The 23,663-nt window shown below is 43.9% G+C and overlaps 1 protein-coding gene across 4 annotated transcripts in view; it reads right to left on the bottom strand.

Annotated features, from left to right (window-relative positions):
- The window catches only part of DCP2 (decapping 2), a 47,337-nt gene extending 28,653 nt beyond the window's left edge, over window positions 1-18,684 (bottom strand). The window contains exons 1-7 of one of the 4 annotated variants that reach the window (XM_086773040.1): window positions 18,300-18,675; window positions 17,910-18,061; window positions 17,700-17,827; window positions 9,122-9,220; window positions 2,735-2,887; window positions 2,487-2,610; window positions 530-2,356 (exon numbers count right to left, since the gene is read on the bottom strand). In XM_086773040.1, coding sequence (XP_086629166.1) covers window positions 2,271-2,356; window positions 2,487-2,610; window positions 2,735-2,887; window positions 9,122-9,220; window positions 17,700-17,827; window positions 17,910-18,061; window positions 18,300-18,391 — 834 coding nt within the window. In that variant the 5' untranslated portion in view covers window positions 18,392-18,675 and the 3' untranslated portion in view covers window positions 530-2,270. Of the gene's footprint in view, window positions 1-529; window positions 2,357-2,452; window positions 2,611-2,734; window positions 2,888-9,121; window positions 9,221-17,699; window positions 17,828-17,909; window positions 18,062-18,299 lie in introns of those variants that run through there. The other 3 variants (XM_086773041.1, XM_086773038.1, XM_086773039.1) reach the window with 3 other exon arrangements.
- Between the last annotated feature and the right edge of the window lie 4,979 nt (window positions 18,685-23,663).

Raw genomic sequence — 23,663 nt, forward strand, 5'->3', positions numbered from 1 at the left:
GTCTCCCTCCACCTCCTGCCCTCAGCCATCATCCCCCTCCTCCCTTTTTTCTCCGCCTCTCCCTAGTTTTTTCAGGTTCTTTTTGTTTTTCCTCCTTCCGGCTCCTCGTTTCCCTTTCTCACGTCTCCTCTTTAGTGCTTCTCAAGGCAGGTTTTCAGTTCTTGGCCAGCATTTCCTTCCAGCAAGTTTCAGCCACTCCTGGTTTTCAAACCCAAGGACTCCAGGGCAGCCGCTCCGTCGTCCCCGACCGAGGCCGCCATCCCTTGCCTCTCCTTTTCAGAAGAGGACCTCCCGCTCCTCGCTTCGACAATCGCATGCTTAGAGGCCATAGTTGCAAAGCAACGCGTTTCATTCATTTTTTATGAAACAAAACGTTCAAAAATGTTTCTTTTGAATGAAACGTGTTTCTTTCCCTCCCACCTGTTATCAATACAATTTGGGCGTTTTTTTTTAATCCAGGAGGCTACTGATGAGAGGACATCATGGATGTTGAAGATTGAGTGCCCAGACTCCAAATTGAGGACTTGCTTTATATATTGTTTCTTGAGTTTTGAGCAATTGCCATTATTGATGATGGAATCCGGATCTTGATTCTTGATGTTATTTATGGCAATTGGTTGGTTGGGTGCCCACTGTAACTGGGTCACCCTGAATCTTTAGTTTTAACTTGTAAACATGTTTTAATGTGTAAGTAATGCATTTTTAATATTGTTTGGCAAGCAAGGCAACATATTTTTTGCATATTATAAACTTATATATAAATTTTGGGGCATGATCCCCCCCCCCTCCCTTTTTGTATGAAACGTTTTTGAAACGTTTGGATTTGAAAGAAACGTTTTTTAAACATGTTTCAAAAAACCCTTGGCAACTATGTTAGGCCTCCACTTTGGTATGCAAGATTGTTGGCAGCCGCCCAACACGCGGACAGCTCAGGGATCTTTTACAAGCTAGCCTCCTTGGTGCGCCTGGAAAGATTACTGATATTCATCCTTTGGGGCGTGGCTACTATACCTGCATCCTTCTTCTTCTCTTTATCTTGAGCAATCCTTTTCCTGTACTCATTGATAGTGCCCTAGCTTAAGGCAAAAATGGCATTTCCCTTTCTTCTCACTCTTTGAGGCTGATCCCTTGGAAAAACTATCACCCTTGGTGACCAATTTCCCTATGTCTGCCTCTGTTTTGCCTTTATCCTTCAATGCAAAAGCCTGTTCACCGCCATGAGAGCGATCGGCCCTAGTTTGCTCCTCTTGTAGAAGCAAGCCCACAAGCTCATCAAAAGAGACTGGATCTCTACCACCCCTCATAGAGAGCTTAAGAGAAGTGTAAGGAGGCAAAGAATTCAAGGTATTTGTAACAAGCTGCCTATCAAGGTACAACTTCATCTATATTCAGCACTTGTTCTCTCAAATCTTTGACCTTGGCTCTCTCATGGAGTCTCCCTCATGCATCTCAAGAATGTCACGTTGCCTTTGAGATAGGCAAGGCAACCCGTGCCTCATTCCTGTTTGATACATGTTATCCAGTGAGTCGCTAGCCAGAATCCATCACGGCCATGCGATGCATACAATGTTCGATCTATGAAACCTCATTATGGTTTCAGTTCTTGATCAGATGATCCTTGAGTGTAGTCTATGGAGACCTTACATTGATATTAGAGCATGGATCTAACAAGTGCTAGAACCTAAGGCATGGAGGATATATAAGGCAGCACCCTTATGCCCTCTGAATTTGGCAAGAAAGCCATGGTTTCTCCACATGGATGCGTGGGGAAGTAAGAAAGGGAGAAATCCCTCGCGCGGATGTGCGAGGATGAAAGGGAATCCAATTTGGTAAAAACCGCATCTATATGAGCGATGATATGCTCCTCAGTGCATACAAGCGCTTCCATAAGTGCCTCGGCATCCATGATCAGGATGCTACAACCCATGATTTGTGAGAGAACATAAATGAAATCTTTTCCTTGTGCACTCTTGGAAACTAAGGCCCTTCCAAATCCAAGAAGTCAACGCACATGGATGCCAAAAAAGATAGCAAGATTTATGAAGTGCTTGCTTGGTGTGGTGTGGTTCTTTTACATATTTCCAGAGTTGATTTGGAATGTAGTATGCACTGGACTACCAATTTAGTGACTGCAAATTCATAGGGTCCCTAAAAGTAAAAATCTGGGGACTTACTAACAGATGCGATGTGGATAGAGAGCTCCTTCCCCCTAAGAAGAATGCAGAAAAAGTCATCTGAGTTGATTGTGGCCCACAGGGATATCAACTGACTCAATGTCTAGATACAAGTTGATCCCTAAACCTTCCAGCCACACCCATCAAATCAATAACAATAGATCCACATCCACCCCCGCACGCTGCAAAAAGAAGATTTTATTTCACGTGTCTCAAGGAAAGGGGGGAGATGTGATAGACATGCCCTATTGTCAGAACTGAAATTTCAAAAAGATGACCTTGAGAGAGTGAGTCGCGGGCAAGAGTATGTACTTTTAGCATCACGGTAGAGCTCCATACATAATGTAAGAATATGCAAGTGGACAGCTTGTGAAACCATGGCAGTGAATGCATGTTCACCTGCCCGAGTGTACATGCAGATGCAATCTATCAATCCCTGTAAGACTAACAAGCTCAGAATGTAATCAGAGATAAACTTGAACACCGGAATGACAGTTCCACAATTGCATAGCTTTCCTACATGCTGGTGTAGTAAGATTAATCATTTGAATAGAACCTACACTAATTTCATTTTTTGTTTGTGGAGCAAACACTATATCCTCGCTGACTCCACCAATGATGAAAAGGCGTATTCTTTGCTCTCCTATTATCACTTCAAGGTTATCTTCGACTTTTAACAACTCTGAGACATCAAACCCTGTCTCCTCCCAAACCTACACAAAAGGCATCAAACAAAGAAAAAGAAACATAAAATTTGAAGTAAAAAATCAATATGAACTTGATGCCTAGAAAGCATGTATTTGACAGCAAATCATTTACTTTGAAATTATACATGATTTCACCAATATCAAAGAAAGAAGCCACAAGATAGTTATAATTAAAGTTGAAAATTAGACACTACAAAAACTTGTTGACCTGGATTAATCTTTTTAAATTTTCATATCATGGGCACATCCTGTCCATGAAGAGCATTCCATTTCGCATTAACATTGTTTGCATGTAAAGTGCATCCATTCGCATTGCTATCACCACCGTGTTGCATTTTTCTTGATGAGAACCATATGCAAAAGGCAAAGCCTAGGACTGAGAGATTAAGCTGTCTAGAGGGGATTCGACTGAAGGTTGATGCTTGTTGGAGCTCCTCACTGCTTGTCACAGCTGCTGCTGCTATTGACATGCACAGCCCAGCCCCGGTCCCTCTTTGCCTCCCCTTCTTGCTGCTCCTTGCATTATAGCTCAGACTCAACTTCCCCTCCATTTCCTTCTTTCAGTTTTAGTTGAAGGAACCCTGTTTTTTGATAATGAAGAACATGAAAGCTCTATCTCCACATGGAACAACCAATGACTGTAAGGCCTATCTATCTGAGCACAAAAGATTAGCAATGGACAACTCAAACTAACTCAAAAGCACTCACACATACTTAAACTATATATATACCTAGATGAATCCAGGAACATGCCTAAATTCACCTGATAAGAAATTGCAATTTATAACCTCATGGTGGTCATCCACAAGACAATAAACCATCAACTCCATGCATAGTATGGACTAGATACTACGACATCCCCACTAACATCATCAGTGCCCCATAGTGGGTGTAGAACTTGGTATCCTCCCACACACACACACCCCCACGCGCACACACACACACACATAAGAGCATACATTCATACAAAGGTCTATGTACTGAGTTTCTGTCAGAGCTCTGAAGATGCAGGGCAAACTCAGCCATAATGAAGCCCAGCACTAAGGATCATAACAAATAGAAAGAATTATTACAACAAAAAGATAGTTGATAGGGCATATGCACCACTAAAGATAGAAAGAATTAACACTATCAATTGGCTGCAACTTGGACAAAAACTTCACAAATGTGAAATTTGCATGTCCGCTAATACACTACTTAAACTACTATAAAGTATACACTATTGTTAACCACTCCGTAGGTTAACATGGTTTCACCCGCCCAATGTACTATAAAGCGCTTTACCATCTTATGCACTCAAACGAGCACTTATCTTTTGTATACACTATTGTTAACCACTCCGTAGGTTAGCATACTTAAACTACTATAAAGTATACACTATTGTTAACCACTACGTAGGTTAACATGGTTTCACCTGCCCAACCTACTACAAGACACTTTGCCATCTTACCCGCTCAAATGAGTACTTATCTTTTGTAAGACGGCGCTACAACATATAAAGCAACATTACCTTGTGCTTAATGTCAAATAGAGAAAGCATATGGACTTCGTGTACATACTTGCTTAAAACTGGTAATAGAGGCCGGACCATTTTTAAGTTTGGCTAGTCTAGTGTGAAAACTAGTCATTTGTATATAAGCCATTTTTGATAATAAGCAATACATGATCATTCCCTAGTACTAGAATACTTGTGAGCTCTTCTCTTCTCTACTCTTGCTTGCTAGTATGCTATTGGATTCATGCATGATAGATGGATGCTTGCCTAAATAGGTTTGCTAGTAGGTTTCCCTCTTCCATTAGCTTCCTCTTCTTTCCCTGCTTTGTGAGGGAGAACCATTGCAGAGGACCATCTCTATTTGCCTCCATCTAGGCGAAGAGAGCTCTCCCTTCATCCCATCGGGCAAGGAGCAGTCCAGTGAGGACGTGACAGACAAGCTAACACATCCACATAGGGAAGTTGCAGTTAAGACACAATGACACATGCTTCGGCAAGGATAAGGTAAGCTTTGTTGTGAGCTAGTTGTTCAAATTCCAAACTCGTTGAAGCTAGAAACTGAAAACAAAACTCAACAGAAAAATTGTTTTCCAAGCAACACAAGTAATCCCAAAACCTCTGTTTCCAGGATATCACTAGCTGAACTGAAAGGAAGACTCTTGCTATTGATTGCTCAATCCAAGCTGCTCAAGAAAAAGGAAATGATGGAGAAGTGCATGAGTTAAGACTTGACACACAAGAATGTGACAAAAGGGGCTAAGAAAGGCGTCTTATGGGCCATGCTTGCAGGACAGCTCTTTAGAAGTTGGTCCTGCTGTGCTTTTAATATTTAAAAATAACAATTTTATAATTACAGGTTGAGCATTGCTGCCTTGTTCAGCTGCCAACATGCTGCAAGGCTGCTGCCCAACAGCCCTAACTGCTGAACACAGCACCTGCCCAGACTGTTTGCCCAGCTTTAGTCCCGGCTGCTCCCACAATGGCCCATTCTAAATGAGGCTGCCCTTTCTCCTGTATGAGACCAGAAAGTCCCCCTATGCACCTGATGGGGACCATCTGGGAGAGGGGTCTCAATCTGCCTCACTGGATAGAGATGTCCTCCGATGCATAGTCTCCTGATAAGCCCTCAACAATGGACGAGACTCATTCATAAACACACTCTTATTGAACCACCCGAGTATCCTTCAAACTTTAGAGGATAATGAAGATCCTTCCGCAGAGATCCTTGCTTGATCTAATGAAGAATTCTTCTTCCTTGAAATTTGGAAACAACTGGCCCAACCTGTTTCACAAACCTTTTTGATTCTTCATATAAACCAAGTCACCATCCTTGAACTCAGCATCTTGCATGTGCTTGTGTGTTTCAAAAATCTACTTGTGGTCTTAGCCTTCTGCTCTTTTCACAAATCCTACTTCTACAATTGATCAAGATAATGTACCATCTCACCTGCTCCAAATGGCCTGAGGAAGATTTCAAAGCTCTAGTCATCAGGTTCACAACTTGGCAACCATAAACAAAGTCCTATTCATCGATGCATGGATTATGTTGCTGATGGCATGCTCAGAGGTAAAAACTTGTCCCAGAGAAAATCTTGACCCTAGCAGTAACACCTCAACATAGTGAGATACAGTCGGACTTCACATTCAGCTTCTTAAACACCTTGGATCCTTCTACTTGGTCTAGAAAATCATCGATGCAAGGAAGGGGAAACTTATTCTTCACGTTGAGCTTGTTAAGCGTCCTCTAATCTACATATTCTCATCCTTCTTTTTAACCAAAAATACCACCAACGACCGGAGCTAAAGGGCACAGAAGCTTAAATCAACCCTTTGGTGGCTAACATTTCCTCCAACTATTGCTTAAGCTCTATGACCTCAGACCTATTCATATTGTAGGGAGCCCATGATGGAGGCTCTACACTTGGCATGAACTCAATGCAATGGTCCTCTCGTCAGGAAGGAGGCAACTCAAAGAAAGCCCAATCACCCAAGAGCTGGCCATGCTCAGCCAAAAACTATTGCCATGCCTGACCTGATCCAATGCCTCAGACACCAAACTATGTACGTATGCCATGCCACATTGTCCATACTTGCCAATCAATTCATTGAGATGGTCATCTCACAAGCCAAAGGATTTGGTGAAGAGGGGGGCTCCAGAAAAATATCCAGTTGTTATCCTACAGCATCCTAGAATATCGACCTGTGTTCCTTCTAGGCATTGTGACGAGCAGCTTCCTCAACCTCCAGCTGACAATGCAAGGGCTTGTCCGCTTCCTTGCATCTAAGCATGTGTTCCCTTGAACTTTTTCCCAATGTCTCTCAAGATGTTCTTCCTCCGTTTCACGCTCAGCGAAACAGGCCTCCCTCCCATGGACTTCTTGTGCTCATCCATCACAATCAAAGTCTTCCTTGATCTATCAACTTGGCAACTTCTTGTGCTCATCTATCACAATCAAAGTCTTCCTTGATCTATCAACTTGGCAACCCTTAATGATTGAGGATTCATGTGGTTATCATATGCAACTCTGGAACCATCAGGGTTTGCATCATGTGCAGGAGCTTTGCCAAACCAACTACTGGGGGCGAACAAAGTCCAGTTCTGAATTGGGGGCAAGGGCCTTGTGGTCTCCCTTGAGAGGGAATGTCTGGTCTTCCTCCTGCACAAGAGTCTGATTGTGGATGGAATACTTGCTATCCATGGTGGGACGCTTTTCGGAACACAACTCAACCATGCAATGTCTGCACACCAAAACACTCAAGAATTCTTCTCACAGGAGAAAAGTTTTGGCATGCAATAGTTGTCTAAGCCTTGTTCTAATACCTATGTCTAGTTAGCCTTGCCGAAGCCATTTAGCTAGCACATTCGTACTGAAGTTTGGACCGCACAGATGATGGAAAACTACACAACAATCCACAACAAACACAACATTGGGTCCCAACGGCCACTACCAATTGCCCCCCTCCCCCTCCTCTTCTTGAGAGTATTTACTTTACACATAAGAGAATGAAAGTACCAGTGGATGTGGCTGAAAACTTCAAAGCTACCTCACTTAACATGAGCAACCTTCCCTAACACTTCTCCTTCAATTCCACCACCACATTGACTGAAATCTATTGATGAGGGATGGAAATCTGCTTTGATGCTCCTCTAGCCTGAATTGGAAAAGAACCTTGTAACTAGATGCGTTGCCATTTTCGGAATTTATGGAGTTTACTAGCATTTATCAATGTTTTTCAAATTTTATGGACTTTTGAACAAACTTTGGGAATGGGAGGTCATCAAAGATTATAAAGCAATCGGGCCAAGTTATCAAAGTGTTTTTGGACCGAGGTCAAGTACTATTCATGTGAATACCTTAGTGGAGATGGCGTAGTATCTAGTCCATACTATGCATAATGGAGTTGATAGTTATATAGTCTTGTGGGTTGACTACCATGAGTATATAACATGCATGTTCCGGTTCACAAAAGAGTCATTGCCAATATTGAGCTCTTTATCTGGAGGTTATGCACTTGACGCCAGCTGCCAGGGAAGTTCTACAGGAGAAGAATGTAACTCATAGCGCCTGTGCTCGCTATCAAAAAAAAAATGGCGTGCTTTTAAGGGCAGGACAGCAGAATACCTATATTCCCTCACAGTGTCATCCACCTAATGCCTATTTTCCAATGTTCTAGTACACTCTGTCCCCTCCTCTACATTTGACAGCTTCCATCTTCATCCCAGATATGTTATCCACAAGAGCCCTATATAGCTTGAAAAGTCAAGCATATCTTCCCCTTGAATACCCCCATATTCTTCTAAAGAGGTCATCAATGGAAGTTGAACGATACCAACACAAAACAAATTGAGCCAATGCAAGTTGATGAGCTCTTGAAAAGAACTGAAGGGCCCTTCAAAAAGATAAACCTTCAATCCATCAAACATGTTAAGCTACAAGATGGGAGCCCAAGCTTGCTATTGTTTGAGCTTCTCTTAGCGTTTCCTTCTAACAAAAATGGCATGCACCTTGCAGTTAACATGACCCTTGTTATTGAAATGGTGAAAAACCACCTTTGCTCTTTCCACAGCCGATTCCATTCCATTTAAGTGCTGTCAAATTAACAGTCCTCAGCTGTGAAAACAACAGCAAATCTCTTATCACACAACATTCAATGGCAACATTTTTTTAAGATCAGGTATTGTCTAACTAGGAATGCTGTTATCATTGGTTGGTCTGTCTTCCTGAAGGCATATTCAGCAAATTCCTTGTTTGTCTTACATTGTCAAAAAGCAGCCTCTCCCACTTTTTGTCTGTTGGCACTTGACTTGATTAGCCAAAGTACAAGCCTTAACTGCAAAGCATTCTCTCATGCCAGACACACTCGTCAAGTATCATCCTGCTCAATTGCAGCAAGCTTTTCATCACCAATGAAAACCATTTCATCATGTGAAGAATCTAATACTCTGTTGAAATTTGTATCAAATCGTTTGTCATTGAAGACATTATCAAGCTAAAAACATACTGTCTCCTTACCCCATGCTACACGAGCCAGTTGTTTTGCGAGTCATGTTACAACAATACTAAATCACATGAAGAGAAAACTTGACTTCATAATTTTATCAATCTTGCAGTTTCTCATCTGTGTTGACTAAAAAAGAATGCAATGAAGCGCATACAGGGTATAAACCATACCTTACACCCCTATGGAAGAAAAGTCTTAAAAGTCCAATTGATTGAATCTGTTTACCTAGTTCGAAATCATACCTCTCTGATGGCACACTTGTGATCCTCTTCATCTTTATTCTTTTTACCTCGTGGAAAACTCCAACTTGCTCCAGCTTTCCAGCCTTTCACTAAGAGGCACTGCAATAATGCAAATACCTTCCAGTGTATGAGAACAAGTTTGCAAGTTCAGGCTATAATGAGTGAAGGGAAATCATCCTGGCAAGTGCTGTAAAAAATATGAAACCCTTGCAACAATTCAAAATGCAATCAAAACATTTCTCACTGATCTTCTTATACTGAAGTCTAAAAAAATAACTACAAAGACTAGTGTGTAGCATCCATGCTTGGTTGGCAGCACTTCCACAACTCACAATTTACAAATGGCCAAATTTACATGAAAGAAAGATGGGTAATTACAAGATGGGAAGCAGATTACATCAACAGAAGCTTCCCGCTGCTACATGAGCACCATTCCTCCCCGCATGTGTCCTCCACCTCGCCCCTCCCCCTCTCTGCTGCCTGTGTGCCCCCCCTCTCCCCCTCCTGCACCCCCCCCCCTGTTCCCACTTGCTAACCCCCCTTCACTCTTCTTCGCTTCTGCCCCTAATCTCCTCCTGCCCGCTGCCCTTAGCTCCCCCCTTCCCTTCCTGGCCTGCACAGTGCACCTCTCCGCCCCACCCCACCCCAACCCCCCCCCCAACCAAACATTTATGTTCTCTTTCTCCTGCCCAGTTCCGTAAGTCTCCACGGCCTGTTTTTTCCCTTCCTCTTTGGTTGCTCTACCTACAACGTTGCTCTTCATCAGGTAGTTGGTGAGCGTCTTCTAGTTGTTTCCCCTTTGAAGGACTCCATGGCAGCCACTTTTTCTTCCCCAACCGAGATCGTCCTTAACTATCCATTTCAGAAGCAGGACAACTTGCACCTATCCAGCTTGGTGGCTTCTAGTACATTGATCTGCAAGTTTGTTGGGAACATGGCCAAGCCCTCAGGCTCACACATTGCAGGATAGAGTTGTCAGAATACGCAGCGGAGATGATGACCAGATCTGGGAACACAAGAGCAAGACGCAGTGCAGAAAATCACAGCACAAGAGAGAGAGAGAGAGAGAGAGAGAGAGAGAGGCGTGTAACTCTGCTCTATATACACAAGAAGATCCCAAGTATGATACCAAAAAATGACAAGGGGCTGGGGGCCTATTTATATGGCCCCCCATCAGCAGTTGGCCTGCTGTAGGGCAGCCGACTGGACACAAGAAACCTCCACGACTGAAAAATCAGAGTCGGCCACCAGCAGCAGAGTGGGTCGGCCAGCATCAAAGAAGTCCCACGACTCGTGCAGTGCAGTCGGCCACTTCCAGAATATCCACAGATGCAGTCGGCCAGGTTCAAGGTCCTCCTGCCACTACTAGACTGCCTCCCATGCCACAGAAAAATAGGGAAAAAATGGGGAAAAATACGGAGAGTGGGGAAAAATGAGAAAACACCTCGTAAGGGCGTGCACACCCACAACAAAGGCCCTGGTGTATAAAAATAGACAGGAGATGACTTCTAACAGCCCCTCTCAGCTCCTGGCTGTGAAACCAACCACAAGGAGCTGGGGTGCCGCCTGAGCAAATCCTGAGATAGCGACTTCGTGAAGAGGTCCACCGTACTGTCCTCCGTCGAACAGAACTCTAGCAAGATGTCATCAACAACGATCTGTTCACGAACAAAGTTCCTCTGGATGACCATGGGTTCCTCCAGTGGAAGCCCAAACCTGCAATGCAACCTTTGCATCCTCACCACCTCACAAGCAGCATCACAAACAGCCCGGTACTCTGCCTCTGTCCTCAACAAGGCAAAAGATGGCTGTCTCTTACTGCTCCGTAAAACTGCTCCTGGGCCTGAAGTAGATCTCCTCGTGTCCGGATCTCCTCCCCAAACTGAGTCACTCCAACCGTGGAGTCGGACTCCATCCAACAATCCCCTTCCTGTGTAAAAGAGTCCATGATCATTCGCATGCCGCAGAAACCACAGGAAACGCAATCCTGCCTCCCAAAGAGTCATCCGCAACCATGAGCTCAACTACCTCATCAGGAAGCTCCCGTCCAATCTGGTGTCCATCAACCAGATCAATGAACCATTCTGCTTCTGAGTCAAAGAGGCATCACACTGCTCACAAGGATCAACACCTGTTATGGTGCAAAAACAAATCCTGGAAACCTGCAGAAGACCACGCAAGGCCTTCTGAAACCTGTCAACCACCCCCTCTGAATCCGGAACCACAAAGCCTGGAGAAACCACTTCCTTCTGCAAGTAATCAACTGCCACCTGCCTGGCTTTCAAAAAGGTCCCCGTGGAAAGAACATCCTCATCTACAGGAGTTTCTTTGTCCCGAATACTACGAGACATCAGAGCATAAGTTACCTATTCAGTTTCCTCTGACTGATGAACACAAGAACTACCAACATCAGTACTGGAGAGTTCCTGCCAACTGCTGCCATCTACTGGCAGCTATCCACTATCTGGTCCCGGAAAGCCTGCACTTGCAGCGTATCCACACTTAAGTGGCCATTACCAAACTGCCACTCATCACAAACCTGAGGACCTGAGAGAGAGAGAGTGCTGAAAGCTTGTAAACTCCATTCTCCACTCCGCCTTCCCAAACTACCTGGCCTGTTGCTTTGTCTCGGAGAGCAACGAAGTGCTCATCAAACTCCACCCGTACGCCAGTCTTGCAAACCTAATGCACTGACAACAGATGAAAACCAAGTGACGGAACATACAACACCTGGGAGAAATGCTTCCCCCCTCTACCATCGGGAACTATCTCCGTCCTGCCCTCACTGTGAACTAGGATAGTGGATGTATCCCCAGTAAGAATGTGACCAGAAAACCTACAAAGATCCTGTAAACCGGAACGGGAAGGAGTCATGTGCCTGGAAGCACCACTATCTAGAATCCACTCCCGAGTATCCGTTGCGGAGAGTCCTCCAATCTCCTCCCTGCCTGAAGAAATGAAACATCGGTGTCCACCACCTCCAGGTGCACAAAAGCCGGAGTCTTCATGATTGCTGCTGAGGAATCTTCACCCTTCTCGGTCTTCCGCTTGGGACACTGCCTCCAATAGTGGCCTTTCTCCCCACAATCATTACAGGTCCTCTCTGCCTTTAGTTTCTCGCGGTCAGTTAACGGACTTCTTCTCAGAAGACTTCTCTGACGAAGCCTTCCCTTTGCCCGTGTTACGGCCTTTCGACCGTTGGCCAGTTAAGGCCTCCAAACCTCCACCTTGAGGAGGGTTCATGAATCGTTCCTCCTGGTCCAAGACCATGGGCACAAGCTCCTCCCACGTGATGGTGTTGAGCCTGCCACTGGTAATCAAAGACGAGTAAAATGCTAAGTACTGAGAGGGCAAGTGCGACAGCAACGTTATGGCCATGTCCTCTGACGATATCTCCTTCCCAACCTGAAGAACTTCCTTCTGAAGAGCCTGCAGCTTGTTAATATGCTCCCGCATCGTCGACGACTTTGCAGGGCTCATAACCCGCATCTGTACTTCCAAGGAAATCCTCTTCATGGGCGATACCCTGTTGTAAAGAGAGGCCAAATGCTGCCATATACCTCTGGCCAGCGTCATATGCTTTATATGATTGATTACCTGCGGTGTGCAGTTGAGGAAGATAAACGAACGAACCCTGGCGTTGACACGATCCCACATCTGTGTCTGAGCCTCCCGGTCCTTTCGGATCGACGGTAACTCCCCTTCCTCTACTTCCGGCCGTGGAACCCCAACAACGACCAAATCAACGAGGTCGTAAGACTCCAGAACGGATTCCATCATAACCTTCCATATGCCGTAGTTGTTCCCGTCCAACTGACGGTCCACCGGGAACGTGGGGAGTGTCGGGATCTTCACATGCCTCTCGGCCATCTCAAACAGATCTGCCATTGCGGGGATGTACTCAAAAAAGGGTGGGTCAATGGGAACAAAGAAGAACTAACACTTGCAAGTGGCTGTCCAGCAAATCAGCCCGCCATCCTCTTGCTTCTCCTCTTCCCGAACAGTCACGTACAATCCACCAATCAGCAACACAGCAGTCCCCCTCTTGCTCACACAAATCCCAAGAACTATCTAGAGCCTAGGCTCTAATACCATGTCAGAATACACAGCGGAGATGATGACCAGATCTGGGAACACGAGCAAAACACAGTGCAGAAAATCACAGCACAAGAGAGAGAGAGAGAGAGAGAGAGGCGTGTAACTCTGCTCTATATACACAAGAAGATCCCGCGTATGATACCAAAAAATGACAAGGGGCTGGGGGCCTATTTATATGGCCTCCCATCAGCAATTGGCCTGCTGTAGGGCAGCCGACTGGACACAAGAAACCTCCACGACTGAAAAATCACAGTCGGCCAGCAGCAGAGTGGGTCGGCCAGCATCAGAGAAGTCCCACGACTCATGCAGTGCAGTCGGCCACTTCCAGAATATCCACAGATGCAGTCAGCCAGGTTCAAGGTCCTCCTGCCACTACTAGACTGCCTCCCATGCCACAGAAAAATAGGGAAAAAATGGGGAAGAATATGGAGAGTGGGGAAAAATGAGAAAACGCCTCATAAGGGCGGGCACACCCACAACAAAGGCCCTGGTGTATAAAAATCGACAGGAGATGACTTCTAACAAGAGTCTATCCCCACCCTTGACCCTTTAGTAGAGGCCTGGTCCCCTAGCACTTGTCAGAGATGGGAGATCATCAGCAGCATGGCACATTTGGCAGGCACGATGCAGCAGACCGTTGAGGGCACCCTCCCCCCCACACCCCCCCTCCCCCAGCAGAGTGCATCCGTGCCATATGCACAAATATCATACATACCCTCTACGGCCAATCGGGGAAGTTACAGGGAGGTTCGAGAGGCCACCTTGCGCACATGGCCCACTTGGCGCTACAGCCCAGCCCCCCCCCCCCCCCAAAATGAGGTAGTTCCCTCTGAGAGCGGCTAGCCATGGAGGGGACTATCCTTCCCTGAGCTTTGTTCTTTTTTAGAGGATTTGTGCTTGTATTTCAGCCTACTAGCTGGTTTTTCATATAACTAATAGAAGAATCTCTTTTCCAGGGGGGTGGGACTCCCCGGAAGCCACATCTCAGCAGGCACTTGCCGCCGGCCCATTTCCCCTTGGCCCATGGAAATTATTCTTCTTTGAGTTACTGGTTGGACTTTGATCTGGTGGCAGAGGATCAGCACCTTACTCCGATTTTTGTCAAATTTCCTGCTCTTCCACGGGTTTTTGGGAAGTTGTTCGTTTCCATAGGAGCTGCATTTGATTAGGTCTTGGAAGTACATGTCCTTCCAGAATTACCTTCATATGCTTCCGTAGCTGGTTATTGCCACTTCTGATGGAGTACCCCAAGTTTTTGTTCTTGTTCCTGACCCATCCATCACTGATGGTTACATCTTGTTACAAAGACTGGATGGCGCACATTTTTTTACAGAGGATGGAGATTGCTGGCACAGAGCAGATCAGTGCCGTATTTGCCGCCAACAGGGTCGCCTTGCTAGCATCCCAACTTGCCACCCAACCTTTTCCAACCCTGTTGATAACATTGGAAGGATTGGTTGGCAAGTCGGGAAAGGCTATATTATTAAGTTTGCACTTTCAGCTATGTCCTAGCTACTTGTCAATGGAAAGATTGTAAGCGCCATCCCAAGTGCAGTTGTGTCATTGCCATTGTAGTGCACTGTTTCTCATGTTGTAATCTTGCACAAATCCTACTTGTGCATGTAAGCGTTTCCAATACAACTACCCTTATGACATGGTGGTGGACCGTGGGATCCACCTCCGTTTTCATATTTTGCCATTCTCAAACCACATTGAGGGTTTCCATTTCCATTATGGCGGGATGTTTTGACGATTATGGCCGTTGGGCTCCTTGTGGTGGTGCATGCAATCTACCCTCCGCTAGAGGGTGGTCGCCAAGCATGTTCTCTTGCTGCCTATCATGTGGTATAGGCCAGGTCCAACAGCTTACCATGAACTTTCTTTGGGGAGGGGGTGATGGTATGGCTGCCCGCGCCAAGGTTGCATGGAGTCGTCATTCAGCCCTGACACAAAGCGGGCTTGGGGCTCATTGATCCAATGGTCTCCGCGGCCTTCTCCCAGGCGGGGAGTGGTGACAAGAATTCCTCCTCGCCAACATCTCATTGCGCACGCCCATTATTTATGGCCCTTAGCTCTCAAGCCCTAGGTGGATCTTCATGGAGGCATGCACATGCGAATTCGGTTCCTCCTTCAAGGACAAATTTGCAGCCAGCCTCCTGCGTGCTTGGGTCTTCCTCCGGCTGGCCTGTTCCAAGCTCCTCCCTCCACCAATGAGCAACGTTCTTGGCAGCCCACGATCTGGATTCATTTTTCCGCCTTGTGAGCAGACACCAGCTTGGAGCCTGTACTCACATTCCGTGGGGCCAAATATGATGGGGCCCAGCTTAGAGCTTTGCTGGCTTGTCCTACTTCAGACAGCGTCCTCTTTCTATCCTCCAGACAGAGGATGTAAGCTTATCCTCCAAATCAACTTAGCCATCCCTCCAGATTGGCTAGCAAGGATGAGGTCTGAATTAACCTAGAGCCAGCTAAAAGCAAGAAGCCCATAAAGGGCTGAATGCTAGATATATACTGGCTAGGCTATAAAACAGTGACTTAGGCTCACTTTTAGATATGATGAGGGATACCTCGTAGTGGAGGAGCTCCACTTAGGTGAAGGACCTCTAGGCCAGGAGTAGCTATAGGCAGGCAAGCGGTTTGGTGGTATGGGACACAAGGACGTCGCTGTTGAGGCTTGGCTGACTCACGGCAAATTCATAACCTTGATAGCTTACGTTGGGGTTGTGGTGATTTTGGTTGTGGTCGCGTAGGTGGTGGTGTTATCCATTCCAGGATTTGTATGATTTGTAGGTTGGCAGGATAGCTTGACACTTACTTGGAGGTTTGACAATGGTGTCCAAAAAAGGGGTCCGGTTGTATGAAGGCCCAATCTTTGGAGAGGTTTGGTTGTCTCTGCTTTGATTGTGAGCTTTTCGGAATTCTTACATGAGGTTTGTCCTAGTGGTATGGGATGCCAGGCCTATCGCATGTAAGATCTCTTGATACTTCTACATCTCTTGGTTGGGATATCCCATTCTTTCATGAATAACTAGCCGTAGGAAGCATTGCGGTGCTAGTTCTTACCTATATTCGACATCGAGATAATGGATTTTCTCGGGTGTATTGAGCTTGGTATTTGCTAGGGTGGATATTCTCCTAGGATATCTGGTCAGTGTAGTTGAGACCTGGACCACTTGGATTCATTACACAACCTCTCATTTGGCCGATTGTAATTATGTACCTTGTGTACACTGAGGCAACCTTTGAGTTTGTGAACTTCCACGTCTATGATCGAATGTCAAGGACCCTGTGGTTGTGCCCTGGTGTATGGGATAACAATGATTATTGACCTTGTGACGCTTTGGCGCAGACTTGTCTATGGCTAGATTCGAGATCTCTTGCAAACCGTCCTCATCCGCCGCAGGCAAGCTAATGCATGCAAGACGTCAACCATAAAACAAAAGCATCCAAAAAGCTCTTGCTTCTCCAAGACGTTGCCCACAACCATATGCAGAAAACGATTTGCAGTAGTCCAAAAATTGAAGCTCACCTAGGTCATGCAAAAGATTTATGAGCTATTCACCCCAACTTGATTAACCTGCTCTAATACCGAATGTCAAGCCCCAACCGCTAGGCCGGAGCTTCACCATGGGGAAGAAGAAAGCTTCATGAAAAAGCATTGTTGAGAGAGAGGATTAAAAAATTTGATAGAAACACTAGTATTGTCATAAGAAGAATGTTCCACCCCTCCTAAATATACCATTGGATATCGGGCACCCATGTATGAACCAGTTCATCCACACACTTATACTTGCCTGAATCCCTGTGCATATGCACCACTGAGCCCCTAACTGGCCCAGCTTGGCCCAAGGTTCTAGTCTTCCATCGGCAGCTTGCTTCATACTAGCTAACACTTTTACTGCTTGCAAATGGTGGTATGTATCCTCATGCCGCCATGTGTGCATTCTCTATGTATTGACACTCTCTTGGACTACTTGTCCCGTTTTCTTTCCGACCTCTCATCACCACCCAAAACACTACAATGATCATCATGTACAAGCATATAATTGGTCATTGTAACTCAAAAAAGCTAACCTTAACCACTACACGTTTGTTTGGCTCAATGTCATGAACAACCATGTGCCATTTTGCCTAGTCTTCAACTTAAAAGTGTTATCCCCTAATGTTCAAAGGAGCTAACCTTCTTGTACAATTTTACGACATAAAGTTGTCATACTTCAGGCATTCATATTACCTAACCCCGTGATAAACCTGATGCTTTACAAACCCCTAGAAAGCCTAGAACTTGAAAATTCACCAACGTAAGAACTTGTAAGATGGATGGTTTTGGACAAGCATCAAAAGATGTGAACCATAATTAAAAGTCCAAAATCAAAAAACTACTGCAATGTTTTCAGAGAGTTCATGTCAGATCAATGTTTGAAGAAAATAGGCCAGCGGGCATTTTAAAAGCAAATCAACTTCACCTTCACCAACTTACCTTCTCATAAGATCCATCAAGAATGATAGCACCAGTAACAGGAACTCTGACTTTGTACGAAGTAAAATCTTTGTAGATGCCGTCGATGTGTGCAATGTAAGGGCGAAGTGCTGCACAGCTCTGAAACACTATCAAGAGAATCAAGGAAATATTCCAATGCCTTTGACAATGAGATGAGAAGACATTCGGATGAAAAAAGGGCGAGGATACTCAATGATGTGAATTCTCTAAGGGTCAATGATTTCAGCGACGGGTACTGCTCTCTGGTATTGTCCTCGTAGAACCAATGGGCTTGCTCGATGAGAAACAGGATCCTTTCAAAGGACTGCAGCTCTTCGTCAGGTGCGTTAAGAACAAATCGACTGCAAGAGGTCGAATTCTGGATCAAGTTTGTGCGCTAAATAATCGCCAACCCTAATCGTGATGAACAGGAAACCCCTGATCGTAGCATATTTGTGCATATATGGAAGATAATAAACCCATAATGATCATAAACCGGTCGTACATACAGGAAGATAAAGATGAGTGAACTCCCATGTATGCATTTTCACCTTGAGAGAAAAAACGTGAACTCTAAAGAAAGGAAAGAAGGCCGCTTGCCTGCACAAATCGTCGAGCAGTTCTTGCGAAGGCTTCATCGTTCGAGGAGGAGGCCCGCTTCCACTTCCAGTCCGCGACAGAATTCCCGCCATGGCAAACTGGCATTCGATTAATTAGCCGGGAGAAGGCAAACAAAAGTAGTTTGGGTCTATGGGCGGATGGAAGTGGCGCTGTACGGGCAATGAAGCCCAGCCTCAAGACTATTGGACACACCATCTGGCAAGAGATGGATCAACGGGCGGGGTTCTCTTGTGAGCCTCTACCGTTAGATCAGCCTGAGAATAATATGCAGAATCTTTGAAGAATAAACGGAGGCGTGATTTGAAGAATCCCTGTATGCATGAGCGTGCTGAGGTGCAGCTAAGCTTATTTAATGTGATCAATTGTTGCGCAAAGCTGCCACATGGAATTTAGTCTTTTTTTGAAAAAAAAAAGAATGCAGTTTACCCCTAGTTCAACACTCGCCAAGCCTAGCCTCTACACAGTTAGTCCTGCGACTTGTGTTCTTGCTAGCCCTGAGAACGTAGGAGGCGCAGAGCTCCCAGTAGTTCCTAGCCCTGAGAACGTAGGAAGCGCAGAGCTCCAGCAGTTCCTAGCCCATTGAATGTAGGAAGGCAAAGCTTCCAGCAGTTCCTGTTCACTTGCGCGATCCATTGGTGGAATTTATGTGAACTAGGGAGTGTGAAGAGACTTTTTATAAGCTTAAGCATACCTTGGTCCAAGCGCAGAGAACTCCCCGTCTCTACCGGCTCTACCTCAGCGCAAAGAATAAGCACAAGAGGAATACAGACGGTTGGTGCCGATTTAAGAGGAACGTAGACGGTTGGTGCCGATTCTCAGGTTGGTGCCATTTTAATCATTAAGTAGAAAAAATCAATTAAGTAGATTCCCATTTTAATCATTAAGTAGAAAAAGTCGATTCTCGGGTAAGCGTTAATGTGATTAAGTAGAAAAAGTTAATGATTAAGTGTTAATCATTAAGTGTTAATCATTAAGCAGAAAAAATCGATTAAGTAGATTCCTGTTTTAATCATTAAGTAGAAAAAGTAAGCAGAAAAAATCGATTAAGTAGATTCCTATTTTAATCATTAAGTAGAAAAAGCTATTTTAATCATTAACTTTTTCTACTTAATCATTAAGTTAATGATTAAAACAACTTTTTCTACTTAATGATTACTTAATGTAAATGATTCTCATTTTAATAATTTTAGTTTTAATCATTTATATACCAGAGTGTGAGATTGATTATTTAGAACAAACCAAACAGAAACCCATCCAAAAGCAACAAAAATCGAAACCCATCAAAAATTTGTGTACAAAGAAAACACCCCACTATCATGAAATGGTATTGCATTGGAAAAAAAAACCCCATCAACAAATCGAGCACAAATACATCAACAAATTATGGATTGATGTTGAATCCATCACACTATTTAGCGCTAATCTCATTATGCGAATTGTGTGAATTCAAATCCTTTTTTAGACTCTCTCTCTCTCTCTCTCTCTCTCTCTCTCTCTCTCTCTCTCTCTCTCTCTCTCTCTCTCTCTCTCTCTCTCTCTCTCTCTCGTATAATTTTCACATGGAAATCGTGGAATCATTAGGCCACTCGTAAAATTCCTTGATTTTTTTGGCTTCAATTCTCTCAAAGTGCACCTATGGCGGATGTGATTCCGTATGAAGATGTCAAGCTTGCATACGATAGAGTAACTAGGCGATGTTTAGCCAGTGATGATTGTCGGGCTAAAAACATTTGCTATGAGAAGAGGATAGACATGATGGACCACCTTAATGAGGTCCATCACATTGTGCACAGCATTCCATTTCAAAAAGTGAGTTGACCCCCGGGTTTGCTCATGCATAGTGCTTCAAGATCATCGAGGTACAAGAAGCAAACTCGAGCTCGCTTCACAAATGTGGAATATAAGTTCAAGAGAAACAAGAATAAATTTGAAAGAGAGCAAAAAGAAAGCGAAATGCAAGGAGTGGGATGCTATGACAGATGTCGAAAAGCAAGCAAAGGGGCCTCATGATGTCTTTCTCGAAAGGGAGTAATGAGAGCTTTGGATACATATATGGAGACAAAAGAGGAGCGTATTCGAGACATTCAACGAAGGATTGATGAAGGTTACGATGCACATGTAAGTGAAACTCCACAAACTTCATTTTATCTTATTTCTATTATGTCAGAGGAGCGTATTCGAGACATTCAACGAAGGATTGATGAAGGTTACGATGCACATGTAAGTGAAACTCCACAAACTTCATTTTATCTTATTTCTATTATGTCAGAGTTACTTTTTTTCCCCATAATTTGCTCTTTGTTTAGAAGCATCGTGCCATAGAGAGGGAGCAATCACAAGAAGTCCAAGTGATGGAAGATAGTAAAGATAATGTTGATAATCAATCTCACACTCTAGTATGTAAATGCTATAGCCTTCTTCTCAAACATAATCTTTCTTGGTCGTCATGACATTCTTCAAATAGTTGATCTCTCTAATGTTGTAGAAAAACCATTGTACAAGAGATGAACATGGTCCTTTACTAGAACCCACAAAGAAAGAAAAACAAAGAAGGTATGCTGAGGAAACTGCCATTAAAATCACTCTAGAATTAGAAAAGGAAGAGTTGGGTGAGTTGAAATGAAAGATCTACTCCTTTTTTGTTGAAAATGCATGTTGAAATGAAAGGTCTTCATGTCATGAGATCTTACATTAAGTTCTCCTTTATTGTGTACAACTAACAAAGACGTGGTTCAAGCATGAGGATGTGCTAGGGTTGAAGGACGGACTTATCGGTTGGACTAGGAGTGCCTTGGAAGTGGAGAAAAAGTGAATCTCACATTTGGGATGTGCTCACATTTCCTATGTAGTGAACATTTTAGATGTACCGATGCAAATCCACCCTTTCCTATGTAGTGAACTTTTTAGATGTATGGATGCAACTCCACCCTTTCCTATGTATTGAACATTTTGGATGAATGGATGCAAATCCACCCTTTCCTATGTATTGATGGATGGCTCTAAAACTAGAAGTGAACTAAGAAGGAACTATTGTGAACTAAGAGTGAGCTAAGTTATGGCTATGTATCATTTTCGTCTAATGTATGTATGTGTTTTGATAAACCTAGAAGTGAACTAAGGGTAAACTAGAAGTGAACTAAGTTAAGCCTAGGAATATACACTAAACTAGAAGTGAACTAAGAGTGAGCTAAGTTATGGCTATGTATCATTTTCGTCTAATGTATGTATGTGTTTTGATAAACCTAGAAGTGAACTAAGGGTAACCTAGAAGTGAACTAAAGGTGAACTAAGTTAAGCCTAGGAATATACACTAACCGAAAGGTAGGCTTGAAGGGAGGGGTAGATAAACCTAGAAGTGATCTAAGGGTGAACTAGGGTAAGCCTGGGAATATACACTGACCGAAAGGTATGCTTGGTGGGGGGATAGAGGGGTAGATAAACCCAGAAGTGAACTAAGGGTGAACTATGGGTAAACTAGACGTGAACTAAGGTAAGCCTAGGAATATACACTGACCGAAAGGTAGGCTTGAAGGGGGGATAGTGGGGTAGATAAACCCATAAGTGAACTAAGGGTAAACTAGAAGTGAACTAGGGTAAGCCTGGGAATATACACTGATCGAGAAGTAGGCTTCATGGGGGGGATAGAGAGTATGAATGACAATCACTTCAGCTCTAGGAAAGAGAGAGAGAGAGAGAGAGAGAGAGAGAGAGAATCACAATCAATTCACCTTAAGAGTGCCATTGCAAAAAAACCATTACAAGAGTACAAGCCTCCATTCGGATGTAAAAACATTACAAAGGACTCCACCATCTTCTTGAACTAGTGTGAAGCACCTCTCATCATTTGGGGATTCCCCATACTTGCATGCTGAAATTCTGCATGATATATTAGTTGCGTTATCGCATATTTTCACATGCTTATTAAGTAGAAATCCCTCTACACCAATTGCAGCATGCCTTGCTCTAGGGGCAATAGTTCATGGCATGTGGTGGTCGTGATGGTAACCCTAGGGTCTACCATAAAAGTTTTGGTACAACAATGTGGACACCAAATCCGTGGTTTCTCCTAAAATCTGACGCAATATCTGCCACGTTGATGCTTCCTTCGTAATACACCAGTTTACAGAAGCTCTCTTTGTGGGTTGGGAAGACCCTATCTTTATTTGCTCTTCCGATGTAGCACACAACTTTAGCTTCTTTCCAAGCCTTTTTTAAGTCACATTTGCTTGTATTTGGCAAATGCTTCCTCTCATAGGCATTTCTTTCACTTTGGGTGCAAGAATTCTCATTAGAATTTCCTTGTAAGTGTTGAGTTGATGCATGAAGGAATTTTTTTGAGAAGAACCAGTGTGCTCTAGTTCTCCTTCAATCTTGGAAAGGATGTCTCTCACTTCGTTGACACAACCCATGACTTTACTATTATCCACACTTCAACTTGAGGTTGCTACATTGTTCTCCATAGCACTTTCAACATCTTGTACATGATTTGCATTTGTGTCCTGTATGTCCTTGCCATGTGCATTATCCACAATTGGAAGAATGGAAAGCAAGTGTGGAAAGTGCTTCTCTATGATTACCAATGACTTAGAGTAGAAACACTTTGGATCTTGAACAATAATCTCACGGCATTTATAATCTGCAAAGAAGATGGATCATTCTTATATCGTTGTAATATTTTCTCGCCTTCTTGTAGTCTTGCGGTGTGGTTCTTTAACGATCCATGGATATTAAAGTGCCCCGAGACAACTAGAACAGCAAAACCACATGTTAAGAAACAATCAATCCAAAACAATTGACACACATTTAAACTCCTTTCACGGTTAAGAAGTAGAGTACTGTCGTTTTTGGGAAGTGGTTGAGATACTTTAGGACTTTTGGTCAATCTTGCACATCCACAAACATTGAGAAGGTCCTTTCACATATGCGATAGGAATTCCCTGCCTTTTAATGTCCACACACCATGTGGACTTAATATTTTAAAGAGTATCATTTATCCCTAGATGACATGTTCCATCTCCCATTGTGTGACATTCTTGCACAATGCTTTCCCACTCCTCTATGTAGGAGATCTTCAATTTTGGTGCGGTGAACTTAAGTAATGATAATAAGAACCATCTTCATTTTGCTCGAGGCACAAGTTGTCTTTCATTTTTTTTATCTCTTTAAATCAAGCATGCCTCTAGTGTCTCTTTAAATCAAGCATGCCTCTAGTGTCACATAACTTCAAAGCCTCCAAGGTTATTGAGTTGCTTTTTTGGATCCACACCTTCATCAAGTCATAACTTTGTTGATCGAAAAAATGTAATGTGGGAGAAACATATTGATGTGGATTAAGGGGAGAGA

The sequence above is a fragment of the Cibotium barometz genome, chromosome 33 (assembly GCF_041138505.1).
Source record: "Cibotium barometz isolate CiBa-2024 chromosome 33, ASM4113850v1, whole genome shotgun sequence".
NCBI lineage: Eukaryota > Viridiplantae > Streptophyta > Polypodiopsida > Cyatheales > Cibotiaceae > Cibotium > Cibotium barometz.